At 38.6% G+C, this 21,087-nt stretch overlaps 1 protein-coding gene across 8 annotated transcripts in view; it reads left to right on the top strand.

Annotated features, from left to right (window-relative positions):
- Window positions 1-21,087, top strand: part of LOC122976189 (neural cell adhesion molecule 2-like) — a 436,488-nt gene that overhangs the window by 365,724 nt on the left and 49,677 nt on the right. For all 8 annotated transcript variants that reach the window (XM_044344505.1, XM_044344504.1, XM_044344509.1 and 5 more), the window contains 2 exons: window positions 8,741-8,858; window positions 15,836-16,005. In XM_044344505.1, the coding sequence (XP_044200440.1) occupies window positions 8,741-8,858; window positions 15,836-16,005 (288 nt within the window). The remainder of the gene's footprint in view (window positions 1-8,740; window positions 8,859-15,835; window positions 16,006-21,087) is intronic.

Below are 21,087 nucleotides of genomic sequence, written 5' to 3'. Positions count from 1 at the left end.
ACATGCAGTCTGTCCCTGAAATGTTCAGGAAGATTTCCTGCATGGGGTCATGTGTGAATGGGAGCAGGGATGGATATTCAGGTAGATCCGTATTGCCAGTTTTCCACCTCAAGAACTAGTAACATTTCAGGGAAAATGCTGGCACACCTGTGTTGTGAATGAAAGCAGTAACATTGCAGGGACAAGCATGTAAAGGGTTACATCCATCTGACGAAAGACGCTTTCATGTGGAGCGAGTGAACCAATCCCAAGACTCCACTGATAACTGTCCAGTTCAGCATCCAATGCTCTTGTTCCTTATGATGTATTGAATGCACGTTTCTTATTCAAGTAGTCAAGTTGACCCCTTCTTCCCCCCATCATCTTCTTCTTCTTCTTCTGTTGACTTTTATGGCGGTTGGCATCCATAAGTGTTTCATTACTGCCCTCTGCTGGACCGTCCCTTGCCCCATCTATTCCAGCATTGCCATGGCATGTGTGAAAAGGCGCAAGATGGAAATGTCCCTGAATGCAGCTGCATGTGTGAATAGTGAAAATCACTAGTGGTGCCTGAAAGGTTATCCCAGTATTTACCAGGAACTGTGTGTGAAAGAGTCTCTCCTTAAATTTCACCTACTGTGTGTGTCCTACCTAATAGGGCAAGCAAGTATAAACTGTCCACCTCAATCAGGAGAAAGTGAGTATTGTCATCCATTCAGCTCCTCGTGGTAATGCCAAGAGACTTCAACCACGCCTCTCGCTCTTCTACTCTACACATTTTTATCAATATGTGAAGTGCAAGTAGTGAGAGAACAAAGTGATGGATGTGCAGAAAGCAAATGAACTCAACTGGCCTTCCTCTCACCAGACTAGATCACAAACAGACAGATCTTGCATCCACGTATTCAAAAGTCCAACTGTGCTCTAGCCTATAGGCTCAGCCATTTGCACAAGCAACCACTTGTGATGCTTTCAGCTCCTTGCCCTCAAGCGAAAGGTGTAAATCTCTTACTAGGAACATCTGTGTTTCCAGGCTGTGAACCAAGGGGGAATTTGAATGTTCTCTCTCTACACCTCTGCCTTTAAATTCATCAGGCATACCACTTGGAGAATTCACTTGGATTACCTCCTATGGGTCGTAATCATGAGGTAGACCAAGAGGAGCCATCTCACCATAGCAGAGGATTTTCCAAAAGAAACACAAAGCCATCGGGTCTGTCAGCGAACATACTGTATCAACAACAACCCGGATTGGTCTGACAACACAGAAGCCCTGAAAACAAGCAGATAGAGATCAAGTAGATTGCTAGGAGGCTCAGGTATGTCAATGAGTGCAACAGACTACGCTACATGTTTTATCAATCAGCTGCGGACAGCACACTGTTCTCTGTTGTGGTGCCTGGAGACACAGCAGTGAGGTAAGATCAACAAACGGATGAGAAAAAGGCAGAAACACTGTCGTCCTCTGTCTGAAGACCCTCGGAGGAAGTAGAAAGAAGAAAGGATGAGGACTAAACAGATGCAGCTACAGGCTCCACCTCATCTCCTGAGGTACAACATGGAGCACTTAAGGGGATCTTTTGTGTCAAAGTCAGCCTGGACATTGATTTTTGTCCATACAGCACCAGTGAGAACCAATAGAGAGGGAGCTGAATGTGGATACTTTCCCTCACAAATCCCTCATCAAAGCATTTTTTGGACTGATCCTATGCTGTCACTCTTTTCTTTTCTGTATCTTACCATTTGGTGATTATTATTATTAATTACTGAATTTCCACACTGGATCATCACAGTTTCCTCTTATCTTACGACAGTGTTTTGTGTTTTTGCAGCGCCCCATCTATGAGTTGTGAGCCGTTAAAACAAAGAGTTTCCTCCTGTAACCATACTTGATTGGGGTATTTAATTAATTGTTTGAGGCTCAAAGAGATAAAACTATTCAAATTTTTTTTAAAAAAGAACCCAATTTGTGTTGGAGGACTTTTTTTTCTTCTTTCCTATCCTATTAATCATCTCCTACACCATTAGATTCATCTTGTGACCCCTTAGAGAGGACCAGACCCCCTGGTTGGGCACCACTGTCTTATAAGAGCATAAATGGTTAGATACGCACACACAGAGATCAAACATGTCTTGCTCACTGTTCAAACGCTGGGCAATTTTCAACATTCATTACAGTCCAGATGAAAAGGCATTTCGAGAGTATCTAACTTCCATATCGTGACGTAGTGAAAATAGGACAGACGGGCATGACGTAACATTGGGAGGATTTTGATTTGAACGTTAAAAAGTGGGCGTGTCATAATTAATCTTAGCTCTGTGCTGCTGAAAGTTGATGATTGATTGATGAGTGGATGTCATGATATTATTGGTTGAAATTGGTTGGTTCAAGCCTACTGATATAAGAATACAAAGAAATTGATCTTTTTGTATTTTTTGGCATGTGTTGTTAAGTAGGTGTACAATATGGCCAGGGATGTGAACTTAAAGGGTTAAAAAGGCATTTTTCATTTCATCTCGACCCTAACCCTAATGCAAAATATATTGATGAAATTATGGATATCCAGCAAATCGCTTCACATAAGGCATGCGAGCAAGTAGGAATTAAAGTAAAAGTTACATTACAAACACCTATATCTGAATGTCATAAAGCACCATCAGTGTTAAATATTCAATGTCTGCAAAGGGCTGGAGAAGCCCTTAGGTCAAGTTCACAGCACAATGCCAACTTTATATTTAAGGAACCAATTAGCAGAAGAGTCTTGTTCAACAATGATATCAAGGAAAGGATAGACAGCTCCGTATAAAACCTGCATGAGAGATGTCTCATACTTTTCATTGATTATTCAGCCTCCCACTGAATAAAAAATGAACAGCAAACATTTTGAAAAACTTGTCTGACAAAAGCTTTGATTATTCCATGTATTCGTCCATTCATTTATTCATTTATCTGCCTAAAAAAGTGAAAGATTGCCTCTTGAATCATTGGATTTTTGTTTGAACAGAAGTTAAACAATATTTTTTCCCATATCCAAAATGATGTTGCTGAATTGGTTACTGCAACTGTTGATTGGCTGATTGAATGCTGCAGTGTATTTATGGTTAATTTCTATTGTGAACTAAAATTGAATCAGATCACTGTCTCTGAGCTAGGTGTTATTCAGAGTTATGTCCAGCTTGTAGAAGCGATATGTCAGACGAAGTGTCAGTTCTGACTGCTTCAGCAACATGTTAACATAGCTCGAACCAGTCATGCACAACAACAACTTGTCTGAGAGCAGGGCTAAAATAGCTTACTGTATACTTTTTTCCTTCCATGCAAAGTCATAAATATTCATGGGTCAGTTGATAAAAGAGTGGTTCCTTGCCCAGAAGCATGCAGCGAATGAAGCTCCGCTGACCTGCTGTGGCTCCCAGTCTCTAGTCTACCATCAAAGCAGACCGTAGATGAGGATGATGGCGTGTCGAGGAAAAAAGGGCCACCCGCTGACTGGCTAAACAACCTGAGGGCGAAACAGCTCAGTGTCTGGAAAGGTGCAGAAAAATTCAGGAAGTGATCTCAGAAGTTACCACAGAGGAGTTGTGTAAGCCTTTCATCTACTTCATGCAACAATGTAGAGGAAAAGGCTAAAAAAAAAAAAAACACGGATTAGATTTGACATTTATCAAGTGATTTCTTGTGGGATTTTTCAATTGACCATCATGTAAAACCCCTCCCCAGAACAGTGATTATCCAATCTTAGTTTAGCAACTGTAACTATGCGATGCCAAGGCCTGTTAAGCTTTGAATTTCTCCACATTCAGAAAGCAGTGTGCATGAGTCTGTAGTAAGAGTGTTACTTGGCATCTAAGGGTGGTGTGTTTTTATTCATCCTCACCAAAGGCCAGAAGGAACAAAATGTGTACTGAAGTGATTGAACAATCGAACAAAAAGCATAAATCTAACCTCCGTTTTGCTTGTCCAGGTTTGTTAAGCAGCCAAACAGGGTTATGTTAGAGTGTAATAGGACAAAAGTAAGATCAGACTTTCACTTTTTGCCTAGGACATGCAATTTTAGCCTTTTATCTATATAATTATCATATATCCTTTTAGCATATTGTGTACAGTATGTTTACCCTCAAGTGCATAATAAAGACTCTTTTGCGAGATTCTCGTTTTGAAAAGAATCAGCTGGAAACATCAACCAACTCATGGAGCTAAACATTAGCTCAGTAAGGCTAGCTACAGCTAATAAAATCTGCCAGTGAAAGTTGTCATTTCAGCTGACAAAATCTTTAGTTTAGCTTTAGTTTAGTTTAGCTACAAACAAGAAGATGTTTGATTGATGTAAATCTGCCACTGTCATCAGAATGTAAATGTAAAATTGGCATGATTAAGAATAATGTAATTTTGTTCTGTGCATGTTGTTAACAAGTCTTTAAAATAATAGAAGCATAGGAGCACTTTAGGTTCCCTGCTTTCCTTCTTAGTGACACGTTCACTTTTCATCACACACTCCTCCACTGTTAGTTCAGTTTATCACCGGTATGTTTGTCCTTCGTTTCATGACACGCTGTAATTTTTCATCCCTGAACGTTGAGGGGAATCCCATTGAAACGAGAGATATTTCAGCTGGACAAACAAATTATTCTTCTCCTGTGTACTATCTGCATCAGATAGAGATGCTGCGGACCTGGCTCCGCTAGTTCACTCAATGAAATTAAATTTGAATTGATTATTAAACATCTTAACATCATAATTCATAAGTACGGCTAGCCGCTGCCAACTTTTTCCACTTCCCACCTTCAATAGAGCCAAATGTTTTCCCTTCATCAGTATCAAACATCTCCCTCTCCATTTTGCTGACCCGCTAGCCACTGTAGTCACAGTTTGTTTCTATGGCAACTGGTGGCGATGCAAAATGGAAATAACTGCCTTATTCCGCCTGTATCCTTCCCAGACGTATCCACTTAATTATTGGTTCACTCGTTCACACACTAGACCCACAATTTTCCCCTTTTCAGCTGTCAGTGCAATCTACTGGCTGTGTCCTTCAAGATTTCTTAAATTATTTCGCAGTGGCGTCAATCATAACCGCTGGGTATTCAAGAAGAGAATTTAAATACAGTACTCTCTGTAAGGTTTAATTCCAGCTTGTGTGCTAATCTACAAGGCAACACAAATCCTTAATAAGCACTCCAGCAAAGGTTTTGTCTCAAAATCTCACTTGCTGAATTTCTAGTAGGTGTAATATGGTTATAACATCCACCAAGAACATTTCACAAGTCCTAAACATGGGTGATCCTCACTTCACTGATGCCTATTAGTGCTTAACAGAAAACAAGTCCTCTAGCTCCTCATGGATGCATTTAAATCGGTCCAAGTGAGTTTGCATCTTCAAGTATGTTTGCAGTTCACGCTCACGCTGGTGGGGATGTCTGTAAACTTCACATTATCTCCACCGAGCCTCTGAAGTTTCAAGGATATGACTAATACATGAAGAATTCATAAAGCTTGCCAGATTCTTTTTGGACGCTTAAACCCTGTTGCTGATTTGCTCTTTTGAAGTCTTTCTGCTTGGCAGTGTGTCTCATTAACAGCGCTGTTTCAACAGGGCTCACTGATGTGTTGTGTTGCATAGGAAGAGAGGGACACCGGAGAATGGAGATCTATTGGCGTGGAAATCAATGGTTATCATGTCAGGCAGATGCTTGCTCCTCTCAGTCGCCGAGTCAGTGCTATTGGAAAGGACTCATGGTGTTTGATTATTGCTTAGGCTCATTTTTATCCCTGAAAAGCTTTCTGCACCTCAATGTGTGTGCCTGTGTATGTGTGTGTGTGCTTGTTCAGGCCTGTGTCTCCTCATTGATGCTTGATTGTGTTGATTTTACTCACAAAAATTTAAATATTTAGTGTATGGCTATGACTAAATGATGAACAGACACCATGAGAGAGCAGAGGGAGATTAGAGACTGTAGAATTTAGATGCACCATGAAGAGTTTTTCACTTACTCTGTAATACACACTGGTGTCATTAGTGTAATTGATATTTTAAGAGAGACTGCAGTACACCGCAGAGTTTGGTTGCATCTGTGTTTTGTGTTTTGTTTTCATTAGAATTCCCCATTCATTATCCCAAATATGTTAAGCGTTGTTTTGTTTCTACCACCTTTCAACGGTTTTTCATCAAGACGGCATTTTAATGAGATTTTAAGCCACCTACTGTATAATATTTAATTTTCACCTTTTACCGAGTCGTTTTTAGATCTACGTGGAATAAGTGTCCTTCAGATGACATCACTTGGAGGACAAATTCAATTCATTAACTCTCAATAACGCCTGGAGCTAATTCAGCGAATCAGCTTTGTTTTGCTACAAAGTGACACCTTTAATGACTCTCAACCCATTTTTTTTTTTTTTTTTTGCGATCAGAAGGAAAACAAATGGTGCTGAAATAATATCACTGTGCAGCTGCCAGTTACAATAACACATATTTAACGCAAGTGCAAACATCTGTTATGTAGGTTGTCATCTGCAGGATGAGAATAGCCAGATATTTCAGACACAGAATTCAAGATGTCTCTATAAGACAGTAAGTAAGTGATTTCCTGTCATTTTTATGCTGACAACTCTGCGTGTTGTGCTGAATTTGTATTGATATTTTCTTGCTTTTCACCTTGAATGTATTATATAGATAAATTGTGAGTGAAAGTGATTGAAAAACACAGTTTCTGCCAAAACTAGTACGTGGTACTCAGTAGATGTTGTTAAAGCATGTAAATATAGCATTAGATATATATATAGCATTACATCATCAGGTGTAATACTATATACAGAAGGGAGAAGTTTGGATTTATTGCATGTTGGCATTTGCTTTCTTTAAATGAATACAATTTTTATGTAACTAGTTGTCTTGTGACATTTTTTGAAGGTGGGAGGAGTAAAATCTAATTCCAGTTTTGTAAGGTTAGCTCTCATTTACACCTCGTAATGACATAGATGCAACGACATGGATAATGACATCTGATAACCGAGTTTTACATTTACACTTGGCATTAATAGGACTTCTCGTTATCTCGATTTTACCCACAGATCTCATTATGAAAATTAAGTAGGTGGGGCTGTTGGACTAATTAACAATCATGGCACGTCCCAATGCTTCTGCAGCTTTACTTATTTTTCTTTAGCTTTTTCTACGTTTCAGAGCTCGCTTGAGATAGTAGGGTGAGGAGGAGTTAGATCCCAACTTGATGCTGGAAATGGAAGAAAATAGACTTGAAATAGCTTTGTTGTTTAAAATAGGATTGTAACTAAAATATGCGAGTGAAATGCTTTGTGTGTAAACACCGTATAAGTTGTCTGCTCTGTGTAGCCTCTCTGATTTCCATACCACCCTACAGTAAGAACGCATAAAAAGTAGCTAATTATAAGCCGCAAACTGAATTTATTTTGTTACTCATCTACAGTATGTTGTATCCTCAGGAGAGCCATTGTTCTCACCTACCAAAACACAAGCAAACTGAGGGAGTAAACGCTCCAGAGCTCCAATAAGCTGCTCCAAATATGTTTAATCATGCCGTGATATTGGACAGAGCACACAGCAGAGCAGCTATAGTGGGAGCAGAAGTAGTGTTAAGTACAGGCTTGAGAAACGGACCGAGACGCCTGATAAACATGCTTGCACCATAAATCTGTCATTCCCTTGTCACTGCAAAGGCAAACGGTGAAAAGAGTGAGCCTGTTCTTCCTCCGCTCTCTTTTTGCTGAATGACAAGTTGACAGTCCTCAACTGATTGGATAGCAGGGACGCGTCGCTTTCTCCTGACAGCGCTCAACATATACTCTTGATAAAGTCATCAAGACCTCTGCTGTTCATCAATACTGCTTCTTGTAGAAGAAGAAGAAGAAGTATATATTTATATGTATATGCGTGTCACTCAAAGCCCAGTTAGACACAAAGAAATGATCTGCAAAACACAATGTGTGAAAAATGTAGAAAATTGTCTGTTTTATGTTACGACAGAGGATTATTTATTTGTACTTTTGATGTCTTTTGTAATTATAGAATTACATGTTGGTGTCACATCTATGGTTTTGGTTCAAGCACTGAAGCAAATTACAGTAAAGTGGTGTTAAAGGACAACCATGTAGTGCTCCACTTTCCTTGTAAAAAGTAGAGTGTTTCTTATGTTTTATAGTCACTATATCGCATACCTGAGAGAGCACATGCTTTTTGAGTTCGCACTGGCTTGACTTCTCAGCAATGAAGCCCTTCTAATTTTGATTCTGCGGAAATTGGCCTTGCAGGACGGATAATAGCGCTCAGGCACTTGACTGTGATTGAATAGAAAAAAAAGCACTTGGAAGAGAAAAAAAGTTTTTAAATTTTTTTTTTTATTGATGGTATAGTTGAAACACATTTTCTGTCTTGCCATTGTTTATATGGATTTAGCCAAGCATATCTGAATCAAACAATAGTATTATGGTTTCACAGCACTGTGTTGAGCTCCTTTGTGTTCCTACTAAAGCTGGGTCAAAATGTTACTTAAAATCCCTATGGGATTACCAACAGAAGTAACGTTTCCAGTGACTGCTTACAGGCCATTTATAAGGCCAATTTATTTCATTTGAATATGTTAGAACTCTGAATCTGGCTTTATAGGCGCTGCGATTTATTTGAGAATCAAGTCAGATTGAGGCTTTTAGTCTCAATTTAATCCATCAACTCTCAGCACTCTTTTCTGATCGTGTTATTCTCTCCGCTCTCATTGTGTCTTGCAGTCCCTCCGGTGCTGTCGGTGTCCCAGCAGTCCTTCAACGCCACAGCCGACTACCAGGAATCAGTCACCTTTACCTGCATCACCTCTGGATCTCCTGACCCTCTGGTCACATGGCACAGGTACCTTTAACTCATTCAGTACCTCGCAGTAGTGTCAGCCTTTGGAAACTGGTGGTATATATGCATGTAAACACCTGAACATTACACTTATTATATTATTGTTGAATATGTCATTTCAAACCATTAATATGCTGCCTAGCTGCAGGGATCGGCTCCTGTTCAGCCAGAAAAAGCGTTTGCTAAAAAATTAGAGGCGTGACAGGCTGCCATTCATTGTGAAAGGAACATCCAAATAACACCCTGGTGCTGCCCACCAGCATTTATGACTCAAAAGTTGCCGAGTGGCGCGCCCCGGAGAAGTTGAAGCAGAGCCGACTTAATGCAAATGTACTCCGACATGTAGGAGTGACAACCTGGAAACGCCAATCGCACTTGTTTTGATTCCCTCGGGAAAAGGAAGCATTGCTGTTTTCTACTCTGAACTGTGGTAAAAACAAATGTGAGAAAAGCTTCTCCATTCAATATAATATAGTTCAACAAGCTACTGGGGCTTAAAAAGAAAAAATGATGCATAGAGACACTTTACTCTGGAAATGAACTTCTTTGTTGTGTGCCAGTACACTTTAAACGGCAGAAAATAACCAATCAGAGCTGAGTATGTAAATTAATTTCTTTACATGATGACTCAAACTCTTTATTTGGCTTACAGTACAAACCTACTGTATTTCCTTTGATCTGTGCTTGTGAAGATGTTGATATATTTATTCCTCTTGTAGATTTTTAGCTACAGAGCAAGTAGACGTGCTTTCACAGGTCTAACTGAGGAATTTATAGTCCACTCTCGCACATCGCCGCCAGCAACCCGCACAATAATATCACATGCCACATAGCAGCAGTGTGAAAATTTGCACCTGAAGAGCATTTGACACCCCACTATCCACTCTACACCTCAACATCAAGTAATTAGCTTGCACCCACTCAGCAGCCTATCGTGACAAGCTATTTTGCGCCTGAGCATCTATTGATAACAGTTTATTGGCATTCCAGTGAAGATGCTTTCTACTTCTAATGCACTTTTTGTTTTTTCTTCTCGCTAATTTATCTTAATGGACCATAGCAGTGTTTTTGTATGTTTTAGCCCATTTAGTACAAATCAATTATGCCCTATATTGCTGCTGACTGTAGTGTTTTCGATTTTTTTAAAAAGTGCACTTCCCACCTTCTAGGCAGCTATTAATTCCACTACAGTTCAACTTGCATGGACTTTATACTGTCTTGAAGTAATCCATCAAAGTAAACAACATACATGTCTGCCTCATTTTTTTTCAAACTTACATTATCACAAAGATCAGTTTGTACCTACAACTGTATCATCATACAACAATGATGTAACACTGAAAGGACACATGTTTGATAAGAAATACCTGACGTTATATTCATTGTGATGTATCACCTTCCTCGAGCAGGGTTCAGGTTTCTGTAAGTTGTTTTTCACGCTGCACTGAAATTAATGGAAATTAATGGCTGCCTGGAAGGAGAACACATTCAAAAAATTATAAGTACACTTTGAAAAATGGCTATACTGTAGATATACTGCATGTATTGTGAGTAAGCTATAACATACAGTGTCCTTAAAGTATCAATATTTTATGGACCTTATATAAAAATATAGCTCTGAACTGAACAGAATGACACATAATGTTTAAATGTGAAGTTTTAAACACCCACATTTATAGTAGCTTTCTATCTTTTCAATTTCAAATGATTATTTTCTTTAACTATCATGTTTTGTAGTATTTATTGCAGAGTGGAGGAGTTTTATTGTGCTTTAGCTGATTTTTTTTTCTTTTAGTTTCTGCCAATATTCATTAAATATAATGTGTACTGTACAGTTAGTGTTGATCTACAAGAGGTTCAAGTGTAGGGCGTGTGACCAGCAGGTATAAACCAGAAGCACAGTCAGAACTGCCTGAGTAGGCGATTAGTTTAATGAATATGCAGGAAATTGTGACATACAGTAAACACAAAATTGTAGTTAATTGACAATAAAAAATAGCAGGAGGCATCTTGGATACTTCCTTTGAATACAGTTAAACATATTCAGAAAACAATCTCAATTGTTGTGCAACTTCATTAATTTCTTTCAAGGTTTTGTTGCTCAGTAATTACCATTTTGTTGACATAGTATTAGTATACAGGTGTGTTTTTCCTTAGGAGTAATGTCAGTGCTACACAGAGGTTATTTTGGGGACAGAAGGAAAAGAGTGCACACATTGAGTGAGTCAGAATATGTATATCAAAGGGTAAACAAGAAGATATCTGCATTTACATATTTACTGTATCACCTTAACCGAAAGGTCACATATTACAGCATTTACAAGATGGCAAGAACATTGTACAGCTACAGTATACTATGAAATATGCATTTAGACTGAGGTGAATGCATCAGCTCCATATTTTTATGTCACATTGTCTTCAAAACTGACACAAACATAATATGAACGGAAGTGTCTGTGTTCTAGTTTTGAAAGAGAAGTCGATCATGGCTGAAAAAAGCGAGGCAATGCAAACAAAGTTTGAAGACACTGCACAGCTGGAAACAACCTCAAATTTGTAAGCCTAATTCATCTTGTTCTCTAGTTTCCAACCCCAACAACAAATTATGTTTACTCCTGGGTGTGTTACCTCGTCTTTCAGCAACAGAGAAAAACAGAAAAATGTAATTTTAATGATTTAACAGCATGCATAATACAATGCAGTAACATTTCCCAGTTATGATGTGTGGTAAAATAAATATACAACTACTGTACTGATTCACTTTTGTTTCTAATTGAGACCATCCATGTGACAGCTTTGTTCCTACACAATTATTTTAATCGCTGTGTCTTTTTGTATCATCATAGGAAATTGAGTTGAGTTATATTTGGTGTGATAATTACAAAAGGCAAGTGAAATGAAATGAAACCTGTTCATCTGTAGAAAATTGCATCGTTATTCTGTTTGCTTCTTTTATCCGTGTAAACACACAATGATTCAAAGGTGTGTATTGACACTGTGATCATTGTCATGCTCTAAGATGGGTAAAAAACCACTTGCAGATGAAGCAATTGTGACCAAATAGAGATATTTTCACCGCAGTAATTGTCCCTGTTTGCATTGTCTACTGTCAAACTGCCATTCGCAATATAAATGAGAGTCGGTAAAGCCTGGTCACACTAAACACTGGCAGGTGAGATAGAACTGCGTGTCTTTGTGAAGCTTTGCAGGGCTAGTTAGCGAACTAGCTGTTAACCTAGTAACCAAGCTAACGTACTAGCAAGCTGGTAACATGCTAGTACCAGGAAATTCTCTCTATTTTCTCTGTACAATACTGTTTACTCCGCTTGGTATCTTTTATCAGAACTGTACATTCACTAGTACTAGTCATTTATGATGGTACTTGGTAGGCTGTTGTGTATAATATTCTGACTAAATTGGTGTAAAATATTATGTGTGACAACCTTATTAACCCTCCATTTCAATACTGTATCCAATTAAGCTCTGCTGACGTTGCAGATATTCATATGCTGCCGGCCAGCATACGAGTGTAATCGCGGTCAGCCATGTTAATTGTTTGCATTTGACGTCGTGAGATGAGGTCGTCATTTTTCAACTGGCAAATTTCCCACCTCTGACTTGTATTGAACGCAGCACAGGAGACATATTTGGACCATTGACTCCCATCTTGTGGCTTTATACTCCCACAGAACAGGGTTACATAAACTCAATGATGCTACACAACTTATAAATTTTGATAGTGTCCTCCTTCTGGACTCTTCAGCTCTCTGCTCCCTCGAAGTCCATCTTGCCCTTATTGGTGTGACCAGGCCTGAGAAAATTTCTTGTTAATGAATGTCTGGCATGATGTTTTGTTTCTGTACACCATTCCACAAAGCCTCTAGCTAAAAGGGAAATGTTTGTGTTTCCACTCCACTGTAATCCAGGCTTACATTTTTCAAGTGGCTTAATAAAATGTAAAGCATTTGTCAAGGGCAGATGACTCCCGCTCACTGTAGAAACATCACTTCAACTGTTGCTCAACACTGATCATAAACTCTGCTGTGTCCACCGACTGTCAAACCTTTCAATGTATTCACCTTAATTTCCCAAGTCAACGAGTCCAGTGTGTCAATCAAAGACCACAGAATTAAAATGCATCACATCACAACAAAGGAATCTGCTTCTGCGTGAACAACAATCACAACCCGGTGTAGTTTTTCTTTTGATGTCACCCCTCCCAGTGTCCTCCAGCCTCCCAGTTGCATTTCCTGTCGGTGCGAGATTTCGCCTCGTCCTCTGTGCATCTTGGGTAATGGACTACCTGTCAGCAGTCAGTCAGTATAATGACATTCAGTGCTGCAGCCCGTCCTGTACTGTCCGTTCCAAAGATGAGGCCTCTCTTCATTTCCTCTTTGGCTCGCCAGAGTTATTATTACTTGGCTTTGGTGTTTCCTCCGTCGATTTTCAATTATCCTCCCTCTCGCTTTTCCTACAGTATGTGAGGCTGGAGCATAGGCCTCGCTACACAGTATTATTGTGTTTGTGTGTGCATGTGTCTTGAGTCTAGAAACCCCCACATTTGAAATTCCAAAAAAAATAATAAGATTTTTTTTTTTTTTCATTCACATAGACTATACAGTATGAGACCGTAGAGAGAAGCCACTAAACATATTTAGAGGTCTGCATTATTAAGCTCTGTGTTCTCATCACTTTGGAATTCAATTTACTCAATACCTTATGAGGTTAAAATGCAGTGTGCCACTTTCAGATTGAGGGCATTATTGTCCGTAGCGAATGAACAGGTAAAAAATAAAAATGTGTTTTCATAGCCATTCTTTGTTTTTCAGGGTTACAATAGCATTTGGGCAGATTAATATTAAATTGAGACTATCAAAGCCGCAACCGGTAAACATCAGATCAGTTTTGTTTTGTTTTTTCATGGTATTCTTTTACCCAAAGCTGTATTTATTTAAAGTTTTTATTCACCCAGCTGTGCACTACTTCACATTCACACTCACTCAGGACTCACTTGCCCAGTAACAACCGCTGCTGGTTACCGAAGCAGCCGGAGGTTAAGTGCCTTGCTCAAGGACACTTAGATTTTGGTTGCTGAGGGAGAGGAAAGCATTACTTATTCACTTCGCCCATCTGCATTTTCTCATCTGCTCCTAGGATGCAAACCACTTCCCTCCCAGCCACAACACCAGCCTGCATCTCTGACCTCTAGACTCAGTGTGAGAATGCATCTCCAACCTGCCTGTTTGTGTCTTAAAGCGATAGTTCACTTTTTGAATAATTCAACCTTTTTTTTTCTACTTTTCCTACCTATACAAATGAGGTTTTTGTCTATCTTTGTGTTTAATGTTAGGCTGAACAATTATTTTTGGCTTAGGTGAATTCTTGAACGCTTATGGGAGACTGTCCTTCCGAGAAAAACGACAGTCGTCTACGCAGGTGCTCCAAAATGACGTTCAAGCCATAACAATTATGATGGGAGGAAAGAAGTCATTGGACTTTAACACTGGGGATTGCTGTTGGAGTTTCACATTTCCAACAGTTTTTTATAAACCAGAACCATTTTAACCCAAATAACGTTGTTTCCCCAAAGTTAATGAGGTAGTTATTTTATCCCTAACCAGACCTTAACCATACTTTCTTGTAACCATTTTTGAAAGCACTACCAGTTAATGTCATCCTGCCCTTTACTGCATGGCTGTCAGATTAGAAAAGGCTTGTATGTGTCGTTCTGGATACACGGACCAGCAGCGTATGTTGTCGTTCAATTTGCAGGACTTGTGGAGTAAGTAGCAGCTGAAGTTTTCATGCTTGCATTAGCCTACATTTAAAAGGGTTTCTTTACAGCATCATGACATCATCATTTGGAAGTATTATTATGTACTGTAATGTAAGGTTGCAACTAACAATTTTTAACATGTATTAGTCAGCTGATTGTTCTCTCTGTTAATTGCATGATTGTTTAGTGTATAAAAGGTCAGAAAACAGTGAAAAAAGCCCAGTTAACATCTTTTTTGCTCATGTCCCACACCCAAGACAATTGAATTTACAGTGACAGAAAACTAGTATATATTAATAATATTTGACAAGCCAGTAGCAGTGAATTTTTGGGGATTATTGCTTTAAAAATGACAAACAGTTAAATTGCATTCAAAAGAACATTTCTTTCCTCAGGCGGCCACTAGCAGGTTAATCCAGCCAAGATGCAGGTTAACATGAAAGACTATCTGTTCTATCTTTGAGAGCTTTTAAGGTGTATTTTAATAGTTTTGATCGCTGTTTCTACTTGATCACATGCTGTCATCATCCACTAATTGAACTGCGTGCAAATTACATAAAAAGGCACCCATGCCTGCACCATTATGCATCTGCTATGAAGCTTAAATATAGACAGGGATCAATTTAGCAGTTGCTTTTTTTTTCCCTGAGTAATTTCCCAACAGAGTACTATAAGAAAAGACATTAAGTCAGTACTGTATTCTGCACCACAGTGGAGTCATTTAGCGAGTGCTGCAGTCCATAACAGAATGTACACAACAACACAAGTGAGCTCAGACAAGACTGAAACACTGACTGAGCATAAGAAGAGGATATTTTTCTGGATGGCAGAGTTTGAGAATTGGTAGCGTGTGAAGAATTCTGATGACATACTACAGATGATTCATTGAACTATAGTTACGGTAGTTCAATTCTAGTGTGATATGTCTACCCAAAACAATACTTTTATCATGCTTGAAAGGGTTTCTATAAAAAGTGCTGTCTCTTTTTCACCCGCATATGTGCTATAGATAGAAACAGCTTTCAAGGTTAACCTGTCTGCACTTAGCCTCTCTTTTTATGGAATCCAAAGTGTTAAGGTTATACATCTGTAACATCAAACATGTGCTGAAGTGTGAATTCTACGGAGGTCAATGTCAAGTCTCACTCGAGTGTGGTGTTGTGCTTGTGGTTTTTTTTGTTTTTCTTTTTTTTTTTTTGTGCAGGAAAGGGCAGCAGCTGGAGCCATCGGAGCAGTACATTTTCAACAGGCTGGAGGGAGGGCGGAGCATGTTAACCATCCGCAACATCCGTCAGGGCGACGGAGGAACCTACACCTGCAAGGCCACGAACAAGGCAGGGTCTCAGGAAAGAGAGCTCTTCCTCAAAGTGTTTGGTAAGGACGCAGACAGTCGATCAAACAGAGAATTACTGTTATTAAGAACTATTTGAGAAACATAACGTACAGATAACATTCAGTTTAATACAACAGTGCAAACAAATCGGTTTAATAAAGTGTTTAAATTAAATTAAAGATTCCCACTTAACCCCAGGGGTTATGGTGGTGGTTATGCCAGTTCAGTATCCGATTACACCCATTTGTTACACCATTAGACAGAAGTACGTAGCATTAACAGGCCATATCCTGCTTAAATTATCTCCCGCACAGCAATCGTGTTTACATTCTTTCATTCATTTCTTTTTTTATATTAAGCTCGACAAGTTTGTCTTGTCTTACTACTGAATGAAAAACTATTTCAGGGTGAGAAATAGCTAAAGAAATCATGTTAATGTTCTTTCATTCGCCGTAGTAGACAGCTGCGATTATATGGTCAGTGTTACTGAGAAGAAGCAGATTACTGACCCTTTCTTCTAGTTGCTTAGTGTTGAATGGCATCAGAAACTTGTAGGATTGAACACAAACTGACCAATCACAGTTTGTGTGTCTTGTCTCCATCAGGTATGTTCATACATGTAGCTGCTATAGTCCTGATGTGTGCATAGGCTCTGTTTCGATGCAGTAACCCTTAATGGAAAAGAGGGTTGACTTAAAGGGTTGGTCCACACAAATTACAATAATGAAGACATACATTGGTGACCAAGTTTTCAGCATCCATCCCTGAGATTTCTTTTTACACCCCAATACAATGGGTATGACTTTCATTCTTTCACCCTCCATTGTACTAGGGATGTAAATGTTATAAATCCCAGAGACAGATATCTCAAAAACTGGACAAATATACTAGATACAACTGCCTCTTATCATTTAAAAAGTTTGTTTTCCTTTTACATTATCTATCATATCATGATCCACCAAAGCTTTTAAGTATAATAGCTTTGCACAATGTTTTATGTTGATCCATAAAACTTTATTGTTAAGGACTTTCAAAAATTTCATGAAAAACTATTTTTCATGAGTACAAATGTCCAAATATCCTCCTCAACCTTCCACAGTAACAACTGCATCAATGTGATATATTTCTCCTGCAAGGAAATATTTCATTTATTGCTTCATATTTAAATGAGTGCACTCCTCATAAAAAAAAAATCAATTTATATTTTCATAAACCTGCTGGCTATTTCCTCACAGATCACTCTGATAGTGCGTATTCTGCTCATGAAAATGTATGGAGATTTGTGTTCTAGTCATCAACATCCTTTCAAGATGTGAGAAGCGCTTGTTCTTCAAAATGCACATTTAAATGAAGACGTTAAAGGAGAGGGAGGAGTTCAGCTTTTCACTGTGCAGTGGGGAAACGCAGTTGTAAGTTAGTTTTATTACCCTTGACAGCACAGGCGGGAGGAGAACAGGGCATTTAAGTCAGACGAGGTGTTTGCACACATGTGTATGTGTTCTTCATTCATGTTTAAGACACTAGATCTGACAAATGTGTCCTTTTATGATTCCATGATTATAGGTAATCGACTTTTCTAAGGTAATAAGATTTTCAGCGTAAAATGAGATGAAAGACGTGAAAAAAAGGAGATGCGATTCAAAAAACAGAGAATTTATTTCTTGAAGAGATGAGTTTTCATTTCACATCAGAGGATGGGGAATGATTTATTAAAAGCTGCAGTGGCTGCTGGATATTCACTTTCACAGATGGGTTTCTAGACCCATGACCATGTGTTGCCACAAACAGGTTATTGTGGCCATTAATAGCTTGAAGCCTTTTCATTCCTTCTTCACATTCATACACTTCAGAACGTTCACATCTAGTGCCCCCATATCACGGCAGTGTGTTGTCTGGCTGCTATGGAGCGTCGCCATAGCAGCCCCCGAGATGTAAATGCCAAAGGTGCTTCCAGCTACTATCAATCCGTCAGGGATTATGTCAACTTTTTTAGGCTCCAGGTCATTCAATACCTTAAAGCAAAAATTCACCATTTACACTGCTATGGAATAGCCACACTGCATTTTTTGGCTTAAGTATTTAGCCATGCTAGGGGTCAGCACCGACATATCTCAACAACTATTGGATGGATTGCTGTGAAGTTTTGTACAGATATTCATGATCCCAACGAGAATGACCTTGCTGACTTTGATGATCTCCTGACTTTTCTTCTAGCACCAACCAGATTGGTTTTTAGTGAAATATCTCAGCAATCATGGGATGCGTTGTCATGAAAACTGGTCATTCCTTAGGATAAGTTGTAATAACTTTGATGATCACAGTTTGTTACTTTGTAGTAGCAAATGTTAACATGGTAAACATTATATCTGCTAAACATCAGTATGTTACTGTAGTATTCTTATTGTGAGCATGTTTGCATTTAGCTCAAGTCACCACTGTGCCTTTGAGTGCAATTTATAGTTTCCCTATCTACATGAGTGCAAAGTTCCACAAGACTCTGCATGACACAAATTTCTTCCCATGTCCAGAAAGGTCCACGCACAGCCCAAAAATTACGACCGTGCAGGCTGTATGAGTGGATTGTACACACCAACAAATGTCTGAACACATATGTAAATGCAGACAGCCAATATAAACAGTCTCAGAGGCACATCCGCTGTTCGTGTCACTGTTTTTGGACTACATTCCCCTCATTATTTTGACAGATAGCTACCTAAATGTAGACAAGAGTCGACAGTTTGATAGGAGGAACTTTTTCTCCTATGTGAAGCATCAGCTGTTCAGTATGAATGTCAGGTTTTGGTGAAAGGGAAAGGTGCTTCTTTCTAAACTTGCAGACGGTAGAGATACCAGAGTCCTCTGCAGCCGTAGTTTACATCTTTTAGATGTGTTGTCAGTACTCTGCAAAATACAACATCTCTTTTTAATGGGTTTTTCATAATTTGAAAAACTTGGCGGAACACATCATGGCATTGTTCTCTGTGCACTCTTTACTTTTTGTTGACAAGAAACAACTAATGTATTTTGTCTCCACATTCACTATTCAGGATGTAAAATATAAACAGAGCAAGACAAGACAGTGAAAAAAAAATTAAATTACTGAACTGGAAATCACAGACTGATAATATATAATAGAACAGTGTCTGTTAGTGTCTGTTTTTTTGCTAAACCCAATAAGTTTGTATGTTATAAGAGGCATCAGGGTTGACAGCAGTGAATCTATGCTGACATTTGCTTTGTGGATCCGTACAGCTAAAACAACAAATACACACATTTTGTTTTCTGATACCTGTCAGAGGGAGGGATAAGAGCTTTATGAAATGTCAAATATTGCTATCGAGGGGGATGAAAATACTGTTCAGCTGCATAAGAAAGCAGCATTTGGGGGGGAATTGTAAGCCTTTTCCTGCATGAACTGTCAATGAGCAGCTGAGAAATGCTAACACAGAAACCCTTCTTCAGTGCTTCATAAGCCAACAATAAGTCAAAATGTACCTAAACTGTATTTCCAATGTTAAAAGAACAATCGGTTATGTCATTGTGTCACTTTCTGTTCTAACACTGACATTAATGGGTTTTCCACAGGGTTGTTTTTTAATATGAAAGTCAGGATTGACACTATGAAGTAGCTAAATACAGCATTTACAATTCTAATCATTATAATACCTGTAATTAATATAATAATTGTAATTATAGTTATTAACAAATGCAATAAAAAATACCCTTTATTTTTTATTATACCGAGTTACAAGGAAATTTACAGAAGCTCATTTAAATTTACAAATCAAACTGAAAAGAATACACTCCAAACCTGGAAGGTCAAATTAATTCTGGATTTTTATCTTTCTGAGACACAAATGCTTCTCAGTTCATTCTCATTTGGAGTTGAAATGTTTTAGATAATGTGTTATTAATAATGTTCCCTGCAGAGTGGTTTTTTTGCACCGCGCTTGATAAAGAGACGTTTTCCATTTAATATTTGCATGATGAAGGGCATCTGGGGCAAAACGTCTGCAGATAAGACGGTGATGAAGAACTGGTTCACGCCGGTCTTAGTACTATTAACAGTTCGATCTGTATGTGTGTGTGTGTGTGGGTGCGGGGAATGTGAGTTGTGTGTTATCTATGTTTATGACTGACTGTATACTTGTGTACTTCTGATGCAAAAAGCCATCAAAAGGTTTAATAGATGTGAATAATCATCTATAGTGCTCCTCACATCTTCATCTCTGCACAAATCGTCTCAACAAGTCATTAAGTCTCATTTTGGTGCTTTTAAAGCTTCTTTTTCTTAGAATGAGAAAAACCTTCTATGCTAATGGGTTGAGATAATTTTCCTTGTTCCCACTGGAGCCTCCTTCTTTCTTGACACAAAACAAAATCACGCAGATTGTTGCACTCTTATCAAGACAAGCACAATTGATTGTAGATTTTTTAAGTGAGCTTATTTGTTTTAGAAATTAGTGACATTATCTTTTCCTTACTGGCAAATCTGCTTGACTTGTTTTAGGAAAACAAGGTTTTAGAACTCAATTGTAGACCAAATAACTCATTAGTATGTTAATTTTTTCCCCTGGTGTTGGTGCTGAAAAGGTCTTTGGTTTTATGTTCAAGTATAAATCAGTTTTATCATGTTTTGACCATCATTTCTATCTGTTTATCTATCTGTTGTGACACTTTTCTTGCAAAATGAATTGCAGGAACATCACTAACAACAAATTTGACAGGGGAAGAAAAAGAAGCAGTCTGATGTTTAGGCTGTTTTTTAACAAACCACCAGGTTAGCCACTTATTTACCTGGAAAAGAAGATGAATGCAGTTGTTGCCCAAAATGTCCCTTGTAAACATTCATCACAGTTTTACAGACCGACTTCCTGGTTAAACCTTCACCTAACGTGCTTACAGTTGTTGTGCACAAATGTTTTCTGTACAGTGAGGGATTAATGGAGTGTTGCTTATAGGCAGAGTTACATTCTTTACCATCAGCGGCTCGATTACAACCGATCACATTCATACAGCGGCTTTATAACCAGACACTTTCCACTGTCTACTCTGCTAATTCCCTCAAACGGCTAGTTCACCTCCCCTTTTGTACTAAGCTTTATTGTTGACTTTACAATGAT

Source organism: Thunnus albacares, chromosome 24 (assembly GCF_914725855.1).
Source record: "Thunnus albacares chromosome 24, fThuAlb1.1, whole genome shotgun sequence".
In the NCBI taxonomy this organism is placed as follows: Eukaryota; Metazoa; Chordata; class Actinopteri; order Scombriformes; family Scombridae; genus Thunnus; species Thunnus albacares.
The sequence above is the reverse complement of the archived record's forward strand: the minus strand, read 5'-3'. Positions and strand labels throughout refer to the sequence as shown.